This window comes from Pristis pectinata, chromosome 14 (assembly GCF_009764475.1).
Source record: "Pristis pectinata isolate sPriPec2 chromosome 14, sPriPec2.1.pri, whole genome shotgun sequence".
In the NCBI taxonomy this organism is placed as follows: domain Eukaryota; kingdom Metazoa; phylum Chordata; class Chondrichthyes; order Rhinopristiformes; family Pristidae; genus Pristis; species Pristis pectinata.
In genome coordinates this window covers 11,577,041-11,597,722 of record NC_067418.1, presented here as the reverse complement: position 1 = coordinate 11,597,722, position 20,682 = coordinate 11,577,041, and the positions used below count along the sequence as shown (strand labels likewise).

The window sequence follows — 20,682 nt, the reverse complement described above, 5'->3', positions numbered from 1 at the left end:
AGGGAAATAAAGAGAGGGGGAATAGGGCTGATATATTTGCTCCCCAGGAGCTGGCATGGATCCGGTGAGCTGAATGGCCTCCTGTATCATTAAAGTATAAAGATGATCCCTTTTGCTGCAGAAAAATCTAAGTAGGTTAGATAATTTAGAAATGGGCCATCATTAATTTCATAACCTGCATTTCATCAGTTCAGAAATAATATACATAGTTTTTAAGATAAGACATCTTTATTAGTCACATGTACGTCAAAACACACAGTGAAATGCATCTCTTGCGTAGAGTGTTCTGGGGGCAGCCGCAAGTGTCACCACGCTTCCGGTGCAAACGTAGCATGCCCACAACTTCCTAACCAGTACGTCTTTGGAATGTGGAAGGAAACCGGAGGACCCAGAGGGAAAAACCCATGCAGACACGGGGAGAATGTACAAACTCCTTCCAGGCAGTGGCCAGAATTGAACCCAGATCACTTGGCAGAGGGCTTCATTGTAATTAAATGTACCAATTTCTGCTTCTTCCTGATTGTTTCTTATGCATGTTTTTACCTGAAAGAAGTTGTGAATAGTCCATGGTAACTTTTAGGAATAGTTTGGTAAACTTTCGAGTTTGATGTCCTGAGATTATCACATTCTCTGGTTGGTTTTTAAATAATGAAAAGTCTTGTGGGGGGGCCTGAAGAGGTGGTGGAGGCAGATACTCTCACAGCATCTAGACAAGTACCTGGTTCACCAAGGCATAGAAGCCTAGCAATCTAATATTGTTAAATGAGATTAATATAGAAAGGTACAACGTGGCATGGCCATGATGGGCCAAAGGCCTTGTTTCAGTGCTGTATGACCAGGGATATGGGAATGTGTCCTTCACAGTTCATCCTTACAAAGTTTTGGTCACCTTAGAAATTTTGACTGCACAAAATATCAAATCCATAGCAAAAATGTAGTGGTTAGCATAACGCTATTATAGCGCCAGTGACCCGGGTTCAATTCCGGCCGCTGTCTGTAGGGAGTTTGTACGTTTCCCCCGTGTCTGCGTGGGTTTCCTCCACGTGCTCCGGTTTCCTCCCACATTCCAAAGACATACGGGTTAGGAGTTGTGGGCATGCTATGTTGGCGCTGGAAGCGTGGTGACACTTGTGGGCTGCCCCAGAAAACTCTGCATAAAGATGCATTTCACTGTGGGTTTCAATGTACATGTGACTAATAAAGAATCAAATCTTATCTCATCTTATCCCCTCTGATTACAAGCTTTGAATAAAATTGCTTGTTTTTATTATTGTACCCTTATGTCTAACTTTACAATGCCTCTTGTATTCACCACTCCTCAACCCAGAACCTAAATAATTTGTTCTCGAAGAAACCCACAAATTGCTCATCATTCATTTATGCCAATTACCTAAATGTAACAAAGTGCTCAGGTAACTTATCAGTGAAGAGCCTTTAAGCAACAATAAACTACTAGCAATTAGAGAAAAAAATGTAATCAGTGAAATATTTTGAAGTACTCTTAATTCCTACACTGATTACTCAGGGGCAGGTCTGAAAGTAAAACTCCCAACACATGCACACAAAACAAAAAAATACACAGTAAAATTATTACTCTCTCAGAGTTACAATTTGGTGTTTGAAATCTCTATAAACTTTCTCCTGTGATCTATTTGTCCCTCTGTGGGGCCTAGGGATTGCACTCTGCTATGTTCCTGTACTTTGCATCATCTTCCCTTCCCAGCAGTGTAATCTAACCAAGGAAGCTCAACCATATAATGGAAACCTAATAACAATGTTCCTCTGCACTTTAAGTCTCAGACTCCAGTAGTGTCACCTGTTGCACCTCATTATGGTGAACTACAAATCCCAGAAAACTGCATTTGGTTCAAACAATCATGCATAGAGTCACAGAGATTCACTGCATTGAAACAGGCCCTTTGGCCCAACTTGCCCATGCTGACCAGGATGTCTATCCGAGCTGGTCCCATTTACTTGTGTTTTCCCATATCAGTCTAATCCTTTTCCATTCATGTACCTGTCAAAGTGTCTTTTAAACACTGTAATTGTACCGTCCTCTACAGCTTCCTTTGGCAGCTCGTTCCATGTACCCATCACCCTCTGTTTGAAAACATTTCCCCTTAGGTTCCCTTTAAATTTTTCCCCTTTCATCTTAAATCCATGTCCTCCAGTTTTAGACTCCCCCTCCCTTGGTAAAAGACTGTGACCATCCACTTTATCTACGCCCCTCATAATTTCATACACTTCTATAAGGTCACCCCTTCAGCCTCCTACACTCCAGGGAATAAAGTCCCAGCCTATCCAGCCTCTCCTTGTAAATCAAGCCCTCCAGTCCTGGTGGTATCCTCGTTGAACTTTTTTGCACCCTTTCCAGCTAAATGACATCCTTCCAATAGCTGGGCGACCAGAACTGTGCACAATGCTCCAAGCATGGACTCACCAATGACTTGTATAGTTGCAGCATGATGTCCCAACTCTTGTACTTAATATCTTGACTGCCAAATGCCTTCTTCACCACCCTGTCTACCTGGGTCTCCACTTTCAGGGAACTATGTACCTGTACCCTAAGATCTCTCTCATATGCAGAGTAAACCAGACATGCCAGTAGTCACTTTTTGAGTCAAATACAAATCCTGATCCACAAGCATTTACTTCTTCTTTTGTTGCATGAGTTTGAAGTGGAGAAATCAAATCCCAGTATTTTGCAGAGTCAACATCACTATCCATTGGCTGTCTGGAGCTCCCAGTTGCCAGCCATTTTAATTCTCCTCCCCACTCCCACACCCACACCCACATGTTTGTCTTCAGCCTCCTCTACTGCCAGGCTGAGTCTATATGCAAACTAGAGGAAGAGCACCTTGTCTTCTGCCTGGGTCGTCTACAACGCGATGGCGTGACCATTGAATTCTCCAGCTTCTGGTAAACTGCTCCCCCTCCCACTCCCCCCAAGTCCCTTTTCTCTCTCCTCCTGATCTACACAGTTCTTCCTACACTCACCCCAACCCACATCACCCTGTCTCTTTCCCCTCCTCCACACACTCCATCTGCCCCTCACCTACACACCCCTCCCCATTGATTCCTCTCCCCCCCGTTCCCATGTTCTCCCCACCTACCTCCTGTGATTCCACGCTCCACCTTCCTCTCCTATCAGATTCTACCATCTACAGCCCTTTGTCCCTTTCATCTATCCCCTCTCAGTCTAGAACATAGAACATATGATGAGATGGACTCTGAACTCACAATCTACCTTGTTGTGACCTTGCACCTTAATGTCCACCTGCAATGCACTTCCCTGTAGCTGTGACACTTTACTCTGTACTGTTATTGTTTTTACCTGTACTACCTCAATTAATTACATAGAACACAGAACAAAGAAAAACTACAGCACAATTCAGGCCCTTCGGCCCACAAAGCTGTGCCGAACATGTCCCTACCCTTTCCATTTACATTAAACAATTATTCACTAAATGGTCCCCATTCTCTTTATCATTGAATGGCCGAATTAAAACCAATACTAATACATAGAACAATACAGCACAGTACAGGCCCTTTGGCCCACAATGTTGTGCCGACATTTTATCCTGCTCTAAGATCTATCTAACCCTTCCCTCCTACATAGCCCTCCATTTTTCTGACACTCACGTGTCTATCTAAGAGTCTCTTAAATGTCCCTAATGTATCTGCCCCCACAACCTCTGCCGGCAGTGTGTTCCACACACCCACTACTGCTGTGTAAAAAAAACTTATCTCTGACATTTCCCCTATCCATTCCTCTAATAGCCTTAAAGTTATTCCCCCTGGTGTTAGCCATTTTGGCTCTGGGAAAAAGTCTCTGACTGTCCAAAGGAAAAAGCTTCTGGCACTATTTCCGCTCTCGCCTCCTCCATCTGCCTATCAGCCCTCCTCACCTGGATCCACCCATCACCTGTGATCTCTTGCTCCACCCTTTCCCTCCACTGGCCATCTCCCCTCTATCTTTCAGATGAGGGGTCTCAATCCAACATATCCACTGTCCATGTCTCTCTACAGATGCTGCCTGACCTGTCGAGTTCCTCCAGCAGATTGTGTGTTGCTCCAGATCCCAGCATCTGCAGTCTCTTGTATCTCCATCATTATCTGTTATTTTGAGGCCAGGATTGTGAACTCCAGTCCATGCTTCTGCAGTCTCAGTGTAAAATAATGTAAAAGGTGTCCACTGCGAGGGTCAGGAAAGGAATCTGCCCTTGAGACATGCAATATAAGATACAGAGGTGAACAAAATGTAAAGGCACCTATGTTAGACTATTGTTTATTGACTACAGCTCTGCCTTCAATACAATAATACCAAGCAAGTTTGTCACCAAACTCTGAGACCTAGGACTCAACACTTCCCTCTGTGAATGGATCCTTGACATTCTAACCAACAGACCACAATCAGTGAGAAGAGGCAGCAATACCTCCAGCATGATTATTCCCAAAGCTGGTGCCCCACAAGGCTGCATCCTCAGTCCTCGACTCTACTCCCTATACACTCATGACTGTGTGGCCAGATTCTGCTCTAACTCCATCTACAAGTTTGCAGATGATACCACCATTGTGGGCTGTATCTCAAACAGTGATGAGTTGGCGTACAGGAAGGAGATAGAAAGCTTAGTGGAATGGTGTCATGACAACAACCTTTCAATGTCAACAAAACAAAAGAGCTGGTCATTGACTTCAGGAAAGGGGGTGGTGTCCATGCATCTGTCTACATCAACGGTGCTGAGGTCAAGAGGGTTGAGAGCTTCAAGTTCCTGGGAGTGAACATCACCAACAGCCTGTCCTGGTCAAATCACGTAGATGCCATGGCCAAGAAAGCTCACCAGCACCTCTGCTTCCTCAGGAGGCTAAAGAAATTTGATTTGTCACCTTTGACTCTCACCAACTTTTATCGATGCACCATAGAAAGCATCCTATCTGGATGTATCACAGTTTGGTACGGCAACTGCTTTGCCCAGGACTTCAAGAAACTGCAGAGAGTTGTGGACACAGCCCAGTGCATCATGGACACCAGCCTCCCCTCCTTGGACTCTTGAACTCTCACTGTCTTGGTGAAGCAACCAGCATAATCAAAGACCCCACCCACCCAGGACATTCTCTCTTCTCTCCTCTTCCATCAGGCAGAAGATACAGGAGCCTGAGGGCACGTACTACCAGACTTAAGGACAGCTTCTATCCCACTGTGATAAGACTACTGAAAGGTTCCCTTATATGATGAGATGGACTCTGACCTCATGATCTACCTTGTTGTGACCTTGCACCTTATTGCACTGCACTTTCTCTGTAGCTGTGACACTTTACTCTGTACTGTTATTGTTTTTACCTGTACTACATCAATACACTGTGTACTAACCCAATGTAGCAGCACTGTGTAGTGAATTGACCTGTACGAACGGTATGCAAGACAGGTTTTTCACTGTACCTGGGTACAAGTGACAATAATAAACCAATAGCAAGCAGATAAAACAGGAACTCAGGAGGTTAAACTGAATGAAAAGGCAAAGAGATGCAGAAAAATAGAGGTCTATAGAGAAAGCCAAGCAGAAGCACCGGAAGAATTAAAGAATGACTTGCTTTTATATGGAATTACACAGAAAACGCTGGCAATACCCAGCAGGCCGGGCAGCGTCTATGGAGATTCTCTTCTAGAATCGACATTTCAAATGAAATGAGAGCATTAACAAAACGTTATCCCCATGGGTCACCTCCTGACCATCTGTGGTTCCTACGCTGGTTTTATAGTCACCTCAGAACCCACAAAACCGGAGTGGGTCAAGTTATCCTCGATCCGTGGGGACTGCTCAAGAAAAATGACAAACCATCAAACCGAAATGTTAACACTTCAGTGAGTTATCTTTATTCCCCACAATCGTTAAATCAGTGGGGTTGGGGAGAAACATGAGTGCAGGCAATGAATTAAAATCGGTATCAGAGACGGCATAGCAAGTAATCTGATCATTTTCCAGCATCCAATATAGTACACGGGATTTAAACCGCAATCCCCATTGCGCACGCGAAAAACACCCTGCCATTGATTAAATGTTGTGATCGGTTAAAAAAAAACATATTTGTCTGGTGTACTAATGAATCACTTTAGTACAGCATATCTTAAATATAAATTGGTAAAGAAGAACGTCCCCCATAGTTCAGTTTAAGGAAAGGTGACTATCTGGAATAAAGGGAGTTGACTGAATTGGATTTTAAAAATGCAGTGAGATGAATTTCACAGGTATGCCTCTTTTCGTCAGCGTACTCTGCGACGGAGGAAATCGTGGATCGACGGGGGACTTCTGACTGTTGAATTCAGGTTAATGCAGGGATAACCATGGAATGCTGCAGTCTGGCGCTTCTGACTAGAAGCCTTTTCACAAGGATCACCACATGAGGATTCATACAATCACCCTTCCCCGTGGTATACAATCCCAGTCACACCGTGCCTTGAGGCGGGCTTTCTTCTGCAGTTTGTTGTACGACGTTCAGTCCTGCGGACTACAATGGAAAGCAAGGTAGACTCATTAATCTCCTCCACGAGTGCCTCTTTTGAACAAGTCTACCTTGGCTTCTTTGTAAAAGTTTTTAGTTCAGCCAACTTTTTTTAAAAAGTTGAGGTTTCCCAACCCCCATCACACGCCCATCCAATTCAGTTGAAAGTAACGTGTTTTCGTCTAGACTTGAAAATTCCCAATCCATTCACATTTACGATCACTCTTATCTACTTAATCCCACACCTTTCATGCTCAACTAACAACTATTGGATAGAAAATAGCACAGTTATGAGAACTATCATTGTGTTTTTGATGAAGTGATACAATAATTCAATCACGTTGATCACAGAATATGCCGATGTTGCAGTGAAATTTCTTTGACGTTGGTCACAAGCAAGTTACAGCATTATATTCAGACACAGGTTGTCTTCATTTTGTAAACGTGTTATAGAGTAAACATCTTTAATTAATTTCATGGTATTAAAACCATGTTGCAATGCGTGGTAGGGTCTGTATGAATAGACCATTGACCAACGACCCATCCAGACTGAAAGTAGTTCCTCCAGTAAACGCTAACGATTATATTTGTTATCCCACAAAACCCGTCACTTTGCATTCATGTGAACATTAGCCCTCAGCTGTTCAGCGCTGACTTGTCCCTTTTACATCAACTAGAATTTAATGTATGTAAAGATTTTTTGTTGGAGAACTTCCTCTGTGACTTCAGACTCGAAAGGGTGAAATTACCCGATTGGAATCGCAATCTTTGTCATTATGAAGCCATTTTGCCAGTAGTATAAAATTCCGGCGTCAGCTGTAGCACATTATCTATTGAACTCCTGATTCAACCGGTGATCAAAAGTCTCGCTCCTTCTGCATATCAGTTAACGGATGGTTTTCCTTTGTCAGTCAACCGCTTGAGTTTATCCCAGGGACGTTATTGGGGCTGTCAAAACGGTAGGCAAAATAATGGCAGGACACTTAGAATCAATTTCCTTCAACCCGCTTCATCGTTGCTCCAAAACCATGTCTAATGAATTAACACATTAAAATATGGTAAACGTTCTTTTTATTTCTATACATCATTGCAAATGCTAGAAGTAAAGCAGAAATGCTGGAAGAACTCAGCCGGTGAAGCCGCATCTGTGGAAAGAGAAACCGGTCAACGTTTCGTGTCAGCGACCCTTCCTCAGAACCGAGGGGAGAGCGGAGGATTTACAGTTTGTCAAAGTAGAGCCGGGGGAAGGCGGATGATAAAAGACCCTACGGAGATAGATTAAAATCGGAAGATAAGGCGCATGAGCACTGATCCTCAGCGATGCATTTAAAATAAATGAGGTGAGAATTCAATGTTCTCCAACTCCAACTTCAATTAAACTCCTCTCTCATCGTTTCCCATTATAATATCATTTTCCCGCCACGTTTAAAGTGATCATGTCTGGTTTGCTCTGGTAATAACAATCCGTAATCCAATGAAACACACTGCATATAATGAAAACGTCTACATTTTTAAATGCACGTCAATAAACATTATTATTGTTCTAAAGTAGCCATTTTTCACTTTGTTGATTCCATGTTGACTTTATCTGAAGCTTTCACACTCCATTTCACGCATTGCTTTGATTTTACGATCGGTATGCAAGACAAGTTTTTCACTGTACCTCGGTACAAGCGACAATAATAAACCAATACCAACCAACCAATACCAGTACCATTGCTCTAATCAAAATATTACCTGGTGACCTATTAACTTTTACACATATCTTGGCGGCTGCTGGCAAAAAAAATCACACCAGGAGTTCCCGTGCCAAAACCATGAGATTGGTTACTGAAGTGCTCAGTGACAGAGAATAGATGGGGTTAGATCAGAAAATTCGGATATCGAGGTCTCAAGGGAAAGTCCTACATATATGGTGGAGGATCGTGAATCATTGGGATTCTCGACACTAGTGAGTGGTGGAGGTAGATTTTAGGTCATATTGGATCAAACGGGAACGTGGACCAAAGGTCAAGATCAAGATCAGTCATGATGTTAATGAATGGTAGGAGCAGGTTTGAGGAGCCCTGTGCCCCAATCCCGTTCCTGGTTCCTCTGCTACATATTCAAGTTATCTCCATTTAGCAACCGGGCAGGCGCTGCATGAACGTCAAGATGATGTGAATCTACAGCAATTCAAACACCAGCCATCCCTGACCAGAAAGTAAAAACTTAGATTAACATCTGTCCCGTCATTCTCCAAAGCAACAATACCTCCCCCCATCAACCACACAAAATCATCAATCAGAAGCATGTAGTTTCAATGCTCTGTATGTTAACGTATGATACTGTTGTGGATTTATTTGTTTTCTGCAATGCCTGTTCAGTTGCATGCATTGCAAACAGAAAAAACTAAACATTGAACAGCAAAGGGCCAGCGTTCAATATACGTTGATGGGAAACTGCACTTTAACTTCACAAAAAGTCTTTCTACTGTCAGAACAAGTCAGAATAATGAATTAAGAATGCCCGGGCGCCAGATAAAAACTCAACAGGTAGCTGACATCGGACATGGTTGGATTCTGGGACAGCTGGGACGTATTGGGAGAGCCAAATTTTCATGTTGTGTTTTTTTTAAAGGAAGCAAAAGGTGGATCATTTTGCAACCATTTTGCTATAGATATGTCATAGAATTGTGTTTCTTTTTTCATAGCTCTAGACGCGAATGTCCCAATGATTTAGAATATTTCCGAGAGCCCCATAAGTAAGGTTTATAGATTAAATGTTTGGTGATCGGAGAAAAACGGCCGCTTCTGATAGTTAGTCTGTACACTTGATTCTGCCGACAATTACTAGCAGCTAATTCGAAGGAAGGGAATGGGTCAAGGAAAAAGACACGTTGAAGTTAACTGTCAGTCGCACAACTTGGAATTGCTACATTCTAACAGCATCTAAACACGCACGGGGAACGAGTAGCTCAAATCACATTCCAAGCTACAAATCAATGCAATTAATTTTTAAAATGCTTGCACTTCATAACTAATTTCCACTGACAGATAACTTCTTCAGACGCAGTCCATAATACGTGAAACCTTTACACCTTTTAAGATATTTCCTTGGATTCTCTCGGCATTGCCTTGGTTAGATGTCTAGTAATATCAACTGCAATGGATATTATGTGAAACCCTTTAAATAAATCCGGCCCTGGACAGACAAGGCGGTTTCACAAAAAAAATTCTCGTTCTTCGTTCTCTTTATAGAATTTCACAAGGAATATAAATTGTTCTAAAGAGACCCGTTCGTTACATCAGGGAATATCTGCCACACAATAGGCTGCTTTCTCTGGCAGATTCCGAACTTTGTTAAAGGCAAAGGAAGAAATGTATTATAATTCAGATATGCGTGAGAGGGAATACTAGCTGGTCGAGAGCACAGTTGCATCTAATAATGAGCATTTGTAAACGATCCCTCCCATTGCTTTGTATCATGTGCACTGCTGAAGGACTGAAGTGTAGATCCCCAACACCCTTGCATCGATATCCATTAGGAAGTCAAAGGACTTATATGTTCCAGGTATAAGCAAAGCCTGTTCACTACGATTTATATCAGTGGAATATATCCAGAATGTATGGATTTTGCTGGTTGTTACATCCTTATATCTTTGTGATTCCGAAATGCACCATGAACCAATCTTTACATCAAAGTGCTCATGTGTATATATTTATTTAAAATAAATATAACTAGACAAATAAAGGTCAGCTCTTGAGTACATTGTTCAGTGCGGTTTCTGACTTCTCCCCTCAGCTGAGTTTAACAGTAATGCATCATAGAATGGCTCCGCACAGGAGAAGGCCGTTAGGCCCATCATGCGTGTGCCGGCTTTTTTGAAAGGGCTATAACTCAGTCCCAGTTCCTTGCTCCTTCCCCGTAACCCTGCAATGTTCCCCCATTCAAGTATTTATCCAATTCTCTTTTGAAAATTACCATTAAATCGGCGTCAACCACATTTGTTTCATGTACTGCATTCCAGATCACACCACATAATTGGCAATCTCTCCCCAACGTTCTTGACATGTTCTGTTCAATAACAAATGAGAGCATCCAACGTCAGACGTGATACCAGTGAACCACAAGTTAGTATTCTGTGTGAAACATGGGAAGAAAATACGTCGCCGATAGATGTTCCACTAATCCATTGTATTTTCTTAAGATGGAAAAAGGCATACAAAAATAGAAGATGTTTAAAAAATCACTGACTACGAGTCCCTACTTAGTTCGAGTAAGACATTGGGGATGATATACATGAAATGTCCTTTGAAAGTAGCGGCAAAATTGAAATAACAACTAATTTACATATTTACAATAATTATTATGCCATAGGTGGTTTCAACCTGCAATACTAGGTATATCATTCTACAAATAAAATTTGCCGTATGTCCAACCGAAGAGAGTCCAAAGTTGTGAAACATCTCGCTGCAAAGGCTTGTTATTGAAGCGACGTTAACCACTATTGGGCAGCCCTTGTTTTCTCCGCCTTGCTTGGAGTTTTCGTCAGGTCTTCTCGGTGTTTGGAACTCGTGCGGAATAATCGGACGATTTCGTGATCTTTGCTATCCAGCACTCTCGGTAAGAAAAGAGAGGATTTCTGAGTCCTTCTGGTTTTGAAGCCCCTCCTTGGTCGCCCCTTGCCGTTGATGGACACATACCAAAGTCTCTCTGCGCTGTTTCTGCGCCTTGGCCCCGATGGGTTTGGGATGGTCCTGTAAGATCTGGACGCGTACGTGTTATATCCCAGCTCATGAATCCTCTCTACAAACTCGCACTCTGGAGTGTAGACTTCCTGTGGACAGTAGAGAAACATACGAGATGTTCAGTTATAGAAATTATGAGAATTTTTTTTTAGACTTGATCACCTACCTAGCATAACTTTCCCATCATTAAACTTGTAATGTAAAACTTTACCTTCAGGTTCAGATTAGCTTATTATCATATACACCAGTGTTCAAGGAAATTCCTTGCTCGCTTGCGGCTCACAGAGTAAACAGTATACATGGTAATAATAAATACAACAATAAATACAGCGATGAGAACGGAATAGAATGGTGCAGAACAGAAGGCATCCCTTTTTGCTTGAGGTCTTTCGTATATCATGTTTGACAGTTCTGGCCATGGTTATATGACATTATGCCGTGTTGACTATGCCTCATGCTATTGCATAGATAAACCACTAATGAAAAGTGACATCTCCGTGTGGAATTGATTGTTCGGCACACAATCCATCAATGCTGGAAGTCAATATTCGTGCCAACTTTGATAACTTAAAATTTAACGAATTTGTAAAACACAGATTGAAAAAAAACTAAGGTCATCCACACTGCATTAATCCACTTGGAAGGATTGAAAGTAACTTCCCACCTGAATGGAACAAAGCAATGGCGAAAAAAGATGGTCTGCATTTAGTCATCTGTCCAACTTGGGACGTTTAAATAATTAAAACTTGTCCAAGTGGACGAATGAGCTGCCAACTTCATATCGTCAATTCACCGAAGGTTAATAAGAATAACTTTTCAAAGTGATAATGTCTCCTTAGGTTATTTCCTCGTGAATTCGAATCAAGCCTGAGTTACGAAAGTTACCTTCATTCGTTTGCAATGAAAATCAATACCAGTGTCTCTGAACAGGCCAGCGAAATATACTGGCAGATGTAGAGTCGATTTATTTCCCAGTAATCACGGCAAAGATTTTGAAGCTAGCGTGCTAATTATGTAGGTGTAAGGATATTACTCCCCCCCCCACCCAAAAAAAGTTAATAACTTCGACCTTATAAAACAGCCCTTTTTTTGTTACAGTCATTTCACATCGAATGAATGTTCGCATTTCAAAAGCACTTATCAAGTAAGGGTTAGAAAATTAGACGGAAGTGGTGATTAGTAATTGCCCTCTTACCAAAAAGGGAATGTAATACACATTAGATTATCAAACTCCGATCGGAGCCACCACTTTGCTCGGATATGTCTGCAAGTATATCAACCGATCAAGGATAGTACTGTATTGATTCAAACAGTGGAGCATATTGAACAAGCTGCCGCTGGGACGGTAGGCAATCTGATCAGAGATAAGAAAGTTGCAGTGTGAGAACCCTTTTTTTTGTGTGCAGTTCTACTTTGAACAGATAAAGAGATTTCAAGCCCGTGATTTCAAACGATGTTCTATCTGAAAAGAACGTACGGGGGAGTGAGAAGAGAGTGAAGCGTGTCCACACTTTTTAGATCAAATCCTGGGCGTGCAAATGGCAAAATGCAAACCCTGAGAAAACACAAACTGGCAAACGGAAAACATTTCGAATGGTATGTTAATACCAACACAGCACAACTACAAAGCGTGTTTAAATTAAAACGCACACAGTTCAACTTCTCGCCCTATTGCAGGTACTGTGAATAACTTTAAACCAACACTGCAGGTATTAGATATTAGCACATGGTTTTGTGTCTAACCCTCGGGCGGTTAGCCTGGTCACGATTTGGAAATTGTGTATAAATAATTGACAGTGAAATAGTTGGTCTGAAACCCCTTGATGCCGTGATTTTCCACAATGATTACCCACAGATTTCAAGCAGAATCGCCACTTGTGCGGCCTGCGGTTTGTGAGTCGCCACATGAATCTCACGGTGGGAGCTCTGGGCACCCTGTTTTTGCAGAGGTGGGAGGGGCAGGTGGTTGGGACGAAATGATGACTCGTCATGAGGTTACAAACGAGCTTGGGGCTTCAGAAGAAAAGAAATGTTCAAATGTTCAATTTGCATTGACTACATTAATGCAGAAATTCACCTCTGGCCTAAAAGGGCGGTGAAGGTGTTCTAGTTACATGCTTTATCTAAAGTTATGTCCCCCCCTTGTATAACTCTAAGAGAGAGGGAGACGGGCGGAAAAAAGATGTAGGGAACTGTTGGCACCAGGATCTACATTCCGTCCCCAACTTGTACCTTTCTTTCAGCACATCCCTTCCCTGCTCGGTGGCTACCGTTGGTATTCAGGAAACTATTTCAAATGCCTCTATCTCCCGAACTCCACTTTAGGTTCGCGGAATGCCACCCGCGGGGTTGCCTTCATCAAGCTATCATAAAGCACTCTCGGGATCTCCGGAATCAGCAAATAAACTAAACAGCACGACTATTTGTACAACCCCACGGAATGTCACCCTTGTAGTGCAAGTGAGAAGGAGCAGGGTAGGTAAAACACTAAGGAAGAGGTAATAAGGAGCCCCTGGGTCTCCGACCAGAGGCGAATTTATTTTGTCAGTCCCATCAATAGTCGTAGCTGTTGCTTATGAGTATTTTTTGTTAGTAGACGTCAGATCCTTAAATAAACAAAGTGAACAGGTGAATTTTCTATGCACAACTAAGTAGGCCTGTAAAATATTGAGGTAATTTTCTTTTATGACATTTTATTAAATCGATGGCCACTATCTATTCAGACAATGAAAGTAAACAAGTACCCTGCTTTAATATTTCAAATTAGCATAACATGACACTCACATGTCAATTTTAATACATATTTAATAATAAAAAAAACAACTTACCGACGCATAAAGGCGTCCCCTTTTGTTCATTGCTAGGTATCTACCTGAAAACAAGCCCTTGATCGCCACCACTCCCACATCGACAGCAGTTATTTCCAAGATACCTGAAAGAAGGAATAGGAATCAATGGAAGAAGACTGAATATGTCTCGATATGTCAGTTGAGGAATGCAGTGAAGTGCCTGAATAAGATTTAGCTGTCACAACCCCCCCAAAAAAACGCCGAAGTAACAGGACAACTTGCCCAATGGATTAAGATATGACTAAGAAAGTTGGGCTAATCTTCGTGAAAATGTTGCAAGGCCAAACAAAATGTTCTAGCAATTCAGAGAACGTTCATTGACATTGAACTATATCGTTCATTTAATCCTGTAAGCATTTACATTCTGTTTTATTTCGTGTCACCAGCACATCCAACAAGTTCCAGACGCTTGCTCCAATCGCCGACATCTCATTTGTTTTGCTCTTGTATAAGAACTCTTCTATCAGATGCCAAGGAGTCGCTAAGGTTTATAATCTTCCTATGCCTTTCATCTGAGATAATTGAAAGTCAAATAGTGCAGGTGATTGTAAAATGCTCTTAATTCAACCTTAAAGTGTATCAATTGTTTTCGGCGTACTCTGAAAACTGTTAATCACCTTGTTGTCTAAAAATAGATTTCTGCGCGTCCCACCACACGAATGTACCATAAGTATTAAGTCTAACATTCTGATGCTGCCTATTCATCTACTAATTCCAATTAATCCCAATTGAGGCTATACAACAGTTCATTACTCTTAATGGGGTGTCAGAGAAGCACATAGTACAAAAGGTTGGGAGAAGGGTAACAATTTAAACCGCTTTGTGGTCTTAAGAAAACAAATTTGAGTCTAGTTTCTAGGCTAGCGCAACGAATTAGGATTGCATTTTGTCACTGAGCTTTCAAGGGAAATGACGCGTGCTAGGATAAATCCTTGCAAATGTAGCTAAAGGGGTGGCTTCTCCAGAGATGGTTAAACAAAGTGACAGCTTACTGGAGTTGGCCTTTGTTGGGGGAAAATAAACTACTTATCCCTCCAGATTGATTTCCTAACACAAGTTTAGGAACTCCGGACATGGGACTAGTAGGGTTGTCGGTCAGGGAAACGATTTTGCTGATAACATGACCCTTTAGCACTTAGGCCCGAAGTGTCACACTCTGGAGTAGTTCCGTTGCGGTAAATCAAGGGATTCACGAGGTCTCACTCAAGTAAATGACATTACACGTCAAAAAATGGTGAGGAGTCGTATTCTAGTTAAATCTTGGGTGAGTTAGAATCCCCCAGATGCCAACCGCTAGAAACACGTATTGGGAAACAGAATTGTTAAGCGCAATAGGACCAAAGCCCAGATTCTACCATGTTGGCAGTCTCAATGATAAAGGAGTTGTCCACTAATCATCCTGTATTCATGGGAAGGAAAATGTCCATTATAAAATCCGTGAGACAGCATCGGCAGTGATGCCTGTAAAACTACTCCGGAGGTGCAAAAGATGCAAGATCTGTAAAAAGCACTGTAACTACAAAGAAATGCCAGCAAAACAAAAGAGGCAACATTGCAAAAACATCATAATGACATACTCCACTAAATGAGATTTATTAAGTTGCAAATTAAATCTCTGCCCAATGTGGATTGTATCCCTGTGTAAAATTCAGAGAGGAAATATTTATTCAGAGATTGTAACGCAATAGACATTTTTAAATGCAGAGTTTTGCATTGAAATTACACGTAAATTTGTTTGTATCTGATATGTAATCCACAAGTCTAAATAAATGTTCAATGCTTCTGCATATTTCACCTGAATGTATCTGCACTGTGTAATAAATTGACCTGTACGATCAGTATGCAAGACAAGTCCTTCACTGTACCTCGGTACAAGTGACAATAATAAACCAATACCAATGAATACAGTTATATTAATATTGAAGCACACAGGCGCACACGATGTCTAAGTCACTCCTTCACTCGCACCGCTCGCTGAAACGGTTCGGAAATTAAAAAGGAAGATCTGCTACTCACTGAAGATGCTGTTTTTTTCCAGTGTGCCGTCGATCTTCCCATTGAGATGGATCTGCAGATGGTACTTGGTGGCACAGTATAGCCTCCTCCGCCTCGGTGCTCCCCCGAGATGTTCATAGACCCCTCCGCGTCCCCCGGCATCCCTTCGCAGTCTGGATTCGCAGGCTGGGGACGGTGCGCACGGTACCTTAGGAGCCACAGTCGGCGCCCGGGGCAACGGCGACTGCTGTCTCGTGAAATCCAGGAAACTCAGCAATAAACAGACAGTTATAAACATTGTGGCATGGTCAAAACACTCTCCGGTACAATCCGATGCGGATCAAGATCTGGATTAGCTAGGTCAAAGGGTCCCATTAAAAAATGTTCCAACCGGGCCAACAGTTCGCGGGGCGCTTCGTTCTACTCGATGAAACATGGTAATACATCTGCCTTGATGTGTTGAATCAATAGTTAGTGGTTTGAGCCATCCTAATCCCAAAACATCCAGGTTTTGTATGAGGAACGGTGCCTGCTCCCCGAGTCCTCCTCCTCTCCAAATAGCGCACGGCAGACTGGCAAAAAAGTCACTGAATTTCACTTAAGACACTATCGTGAGATTTCGTCGCAACCCCGGTGATCGACGGCGCATAGAAATAAAAGAACTTTTCTTTGAACAATAGCTGAACTCCCACCAATTGATACAAAGGGGATGGAGGCAAGGTATCAGTCTTGTGTGAACTCACAGAGTGCGGCGTGGATAAGATTACAACATTACACACAGTGGCTTATTGCGGAAAACCGCATCACAAAGAAACCAGCAACGCATCTGAAGGCAGATTTTCCTCAGAGCCCTTCTTAAAAGTCCAATAGACCAATTATACATAAGAAAAAAATATACACTGAGGGTTGGAGTGAATATTCCCCAGGGCATGCCAGAACTCCCCGCTACTATCAATACAAACTAACAATACGTGACAACTTGGATGACTGATGCTAAAATGAAGCAACTTAGAAAAGGTCTCTTTAAAAAGATGTCCACACAAAAAAAAACTGCATACGAATGGAATCTCCTACGTTGCAGAATGTATAAAGGGGGCACTTTCACTGCGGCGCTACTTATTCGCACCTTGTGAAGTTTAACGCGAGATTTTAAACAAAAACATTTTTTAAACGCTTTTCTCAGAAGTCCGACATGTGTGTGCAGAGTTTTGAACTGTTGTGTTTACTGCTCCGGTGTACTGGTGCCTCTGGGCTTGGGGCTAATTAAAATAATAAATTTGTTTCTTTGCAGTCAGTTAGAAGCGACTCTGAAGCAGCAAGATTATTTTAGGCGATGATCCACTGTAGTCATTGGAAACTTATAGCGGATCTGCTTCCTTTTCAGTTACTGTCTGCCATCCAGTGCAGTTATTACACAGCATTATTTCCTACTGATTTAAAGCTGCTGGCACTTTAAACATCTCGCTGAGAGTCATCAGCACTCGAATTAGTAACTTCTTTATTTCACTAAACATAGTAATATTTCCGTGGCCATACGTGGACACAATTGCTTGTTGGATGTATCTCCCTCTGAACAATGCTTATTGAAACTGTTCGCTAACATGCTTCGATGTCAGGACAATCGATTACGCAGCGCCCTCGAAGGAAGTATGAGCGATGCATTTACTGATACCTCAGTTGGGGACGCTCATTTAAAAGTCAGCGGATAGTCTGAACATATTGTTGAAGAAAACAGGATCTGGATTCCTAATTCCGAATCCAGTGCAACCCACGTTTGACGCAAGGCTTTCGGTAACATTTCTGCCAGAGAATTGCTTGGCGGTATTCTTTTAGATATTGGAAGTGAGTTATGAAAGGACGTTCTGCTGGCCAGCGTGTAGTCCAAGAGAAAGGATGGTCGAAGATGGAGAGAGATGGCGGCGGGGGGGGGGGGGGGGGGGGTTGTGGAGGGAGGAGTGGGGGGTGGGGTGGTGTGTGGAGGAAGTGGGTAGGGGGTCCCCGGCGTACTAGCCAATTATTAACCCTCACTCAACATCACCGAGACATCATCTGGTAATTGCCGCATTGCTGCTCGTTCTGGAGCTCGCTCTGTGCAAATTGGCTGCTTCGTTACTACAGCGCCCGCACTACCAAATCTCCTTTATTAACCGTGAGCGCTTTGCGATGCGCTGAATGGGACGAGGACGGCGCTATGTAAATGCAGTTTCTCGTTCTAAGTTCCCGAATGAACGGCGGTTAGGAGTTGACGACCGTTTGCATTACTTATGTGAATCCTTTGCCAGAATTTAACAAGTGTGTCTGCATTTCATCATTCAAACATATACTGTTTCAGGATGTTTAAATGTACCCAGGTTAAGGAGCTTGTTACTATCGCAGTCACCACCCGAACCTGGATGTAACTACTTAACAATAGCATTTGTTTCCAACAATGGCATATGTCTTCAATCAGACCGCGAAACAACAACATTCAATCTTTGCTTAATATTGTAATAAAGATGTATCTGTCGAAGTTAATCCCATTTTAATAGTGAATGTTAATTAATAGGTTGTTTAATGGAAGGCCTACACGCAAATGACGTTTAGGCAAAATTGCTTCCATCCTTGCTACGTTATGGTTACCAGTTTGATAATGGGTACCATCGTCTATAAATCCCCTGCCCTCGGCAGCTGCTCGTATATTTCAGAGTGAGTGAGTGAGTGTGTGTGTGTGTGAGAGAGAGAGAGAGTGAGAGAGAGAGACCGGACCTCCCCACTCCATCCCTCCCTGTCCTCTAACGCTAATTAGATGTATCCAGCGGGTTTCATATCTACGTTCCCTTGGACGTCGGCTTTCCCTCACCCCCGCACACAAAACAGAACTGAAATTAAACTTATTTAAAAATCTATCCTCGGACATTTATAAGATCAAGTGGTTCACCCAGTCAGACATCAACACAGTCAAATGGAAGCTCGCTGACGTATATTATAAGTTGTCTGGTGACCATTTAAAGAAAAGTTTGTCTTTTGATGTGGTCTGGTTGTGACTGAGGGTGGTACTTTAGATGTGGTCCGCTGTCTGTTTCTAGAAGCATTTTTAATTAGCCTTTAACCTCCCAGAAAGTACTTTGTGGCCCTTGAACAACGATATGAGAGCAGTTTTTGATTCCTCTCTCTCTCTTTCTCCCTTGATCGTTACTGTAGTTTAGTCTAAGCAACCTATATTTTTTCAGGGAACGAGAAACACTCCTTCGTGTTAACGGCATCTTACGTGGATGTTCTCCACAAGCGAGTCCAGAGTGGCCGTGTATATAGTCACATGATGGCCAATGTATCTCTATGGACTGGGATCCTGTTACAACAGCATGCAATAGGCGGATTGGAGAAGGGAAATGCTTTATCTAACCAGTGCCAGCGGTGGTCCTGTCGGTCCCAATTAAATCAGGAGTACCTGAAGCTCACTGCGCGCTTGGATCTCCAACTCATCTGTGTCGTTTTGACTTCTTCAACACACACCAGCTCTCGTTTAATTTAAAACCAGACTTCTCTTTGTAACATTTCTAAGTTGCTCATACAGAACGCCAGCATTATTTCCACCGGTACTAAACATTTCCACATAGACATAGTTGTACTCCTGCCAGCGTTCCCAAATCATTTTTTTTTTGTGAGCAGTTTTATGAATGAAACAAAGATTGCTTCATTAAAACTTCCGAACAGGAAGCCGAGAAGTTCATGAACGCCCCCGGATTCACCGCACGCAACGCACCGCAATTAACCAACGGTTTACATGCATGTAGCGCCTACAAATAGGGGGAGAGCCAGGGGCTTATTGTCGTAATTAGGAGGTTCATATTTTAAAGGCGGAAGCGAGGTCGAAAAAAAGATTTCCCGGAAACCCGGCATTTTTAATCATAAAAAGTGAGGGTGTAAAATATAGTCTAGGGATTCTCTATTCCCGATTTCCCGTAGGTTGCACATCCTGTTGGTAACTCTCAGCCAGTCAATGATTTACTGTTGTAAGTAGATGTCTGATGAAAAAAGGGGGAAGTTGCAATTTGTAGCCGCAATGAGCAGAAGGTTGGGAGTGGAGGAGTCCCCTTCCTCGCCAATTAAAAAGTCATTACTTGTTCAAACACAGTACGTTCTGCCGTCCCAAAGAACCCAATACTCAAAGGCAGTCATTAAGTGTTGCTTTCAATTCTGTTAGTAGTTTTGTTAGCACAGCTACCGGTAAGTACTCTTTTTAAAAAAAATAAGAAGCCAGATTAACCCCGTAGAACGAAAAGAAGTCTTACCTTTCAGTGGAGCCACTCACCTCATATTAGTTTTATTTCCCCCTGTTAGCGCACTTTGCCACATAAATATATGGGAAAGTTTTGAAAAAGCCCTTCACTTTTACGCGTTTGCAATTATCTTGGTGACATTGAAGGATTTACGAGTTAGCGGACAGATTAATAACAATTGCCAATCGATTTTCTCTTCGAAAGGAACATCACGATTGGTTAAAATAAAGAACGTATTGGGATGAGTTTCCATTTACGTTTGTTCTCTGCCTTTTTTTACTCATTGCTGCACAATGAGTAAAACATTGAAAATCTCACGCTGTCATCTTCTTCACTGTACCACTCAAG

At 42.4% G+C, this 20,682-nt stretch overlaps 1 protein-coding gene across 1 annotated transcript; it reads right to left on the bottom strand.

Annotated features, from left to right (window-relative positions):
* Positions 1 to 10,987: 10,987 nt before the first annotated feature.
* On the bottom strand, positions 10,988 to 18,715 carry fgf3 (fibroblast growth factor 3). Its single transcript, XM_052029667.1, has 4 exons — positions 18,695 to 18,715; positions 16,097 to 16,391; positions 14,060 to 14,163; positions 10,988 to 11,320 (listed from the first exon to the last, which is right to left on the bottom strand). The coding sequence occupies exons 1-4, from the start codon at positions 18,713 to 18,715 to the stop codon at positions 10,988 to 10,990; spliced, it is 753 nt and encodes a 250-aa protein (XP_051885627.1).
* Between the last annotated feature and the right edge of the window lie 1,967 nt (positions 18,716 to 20,682).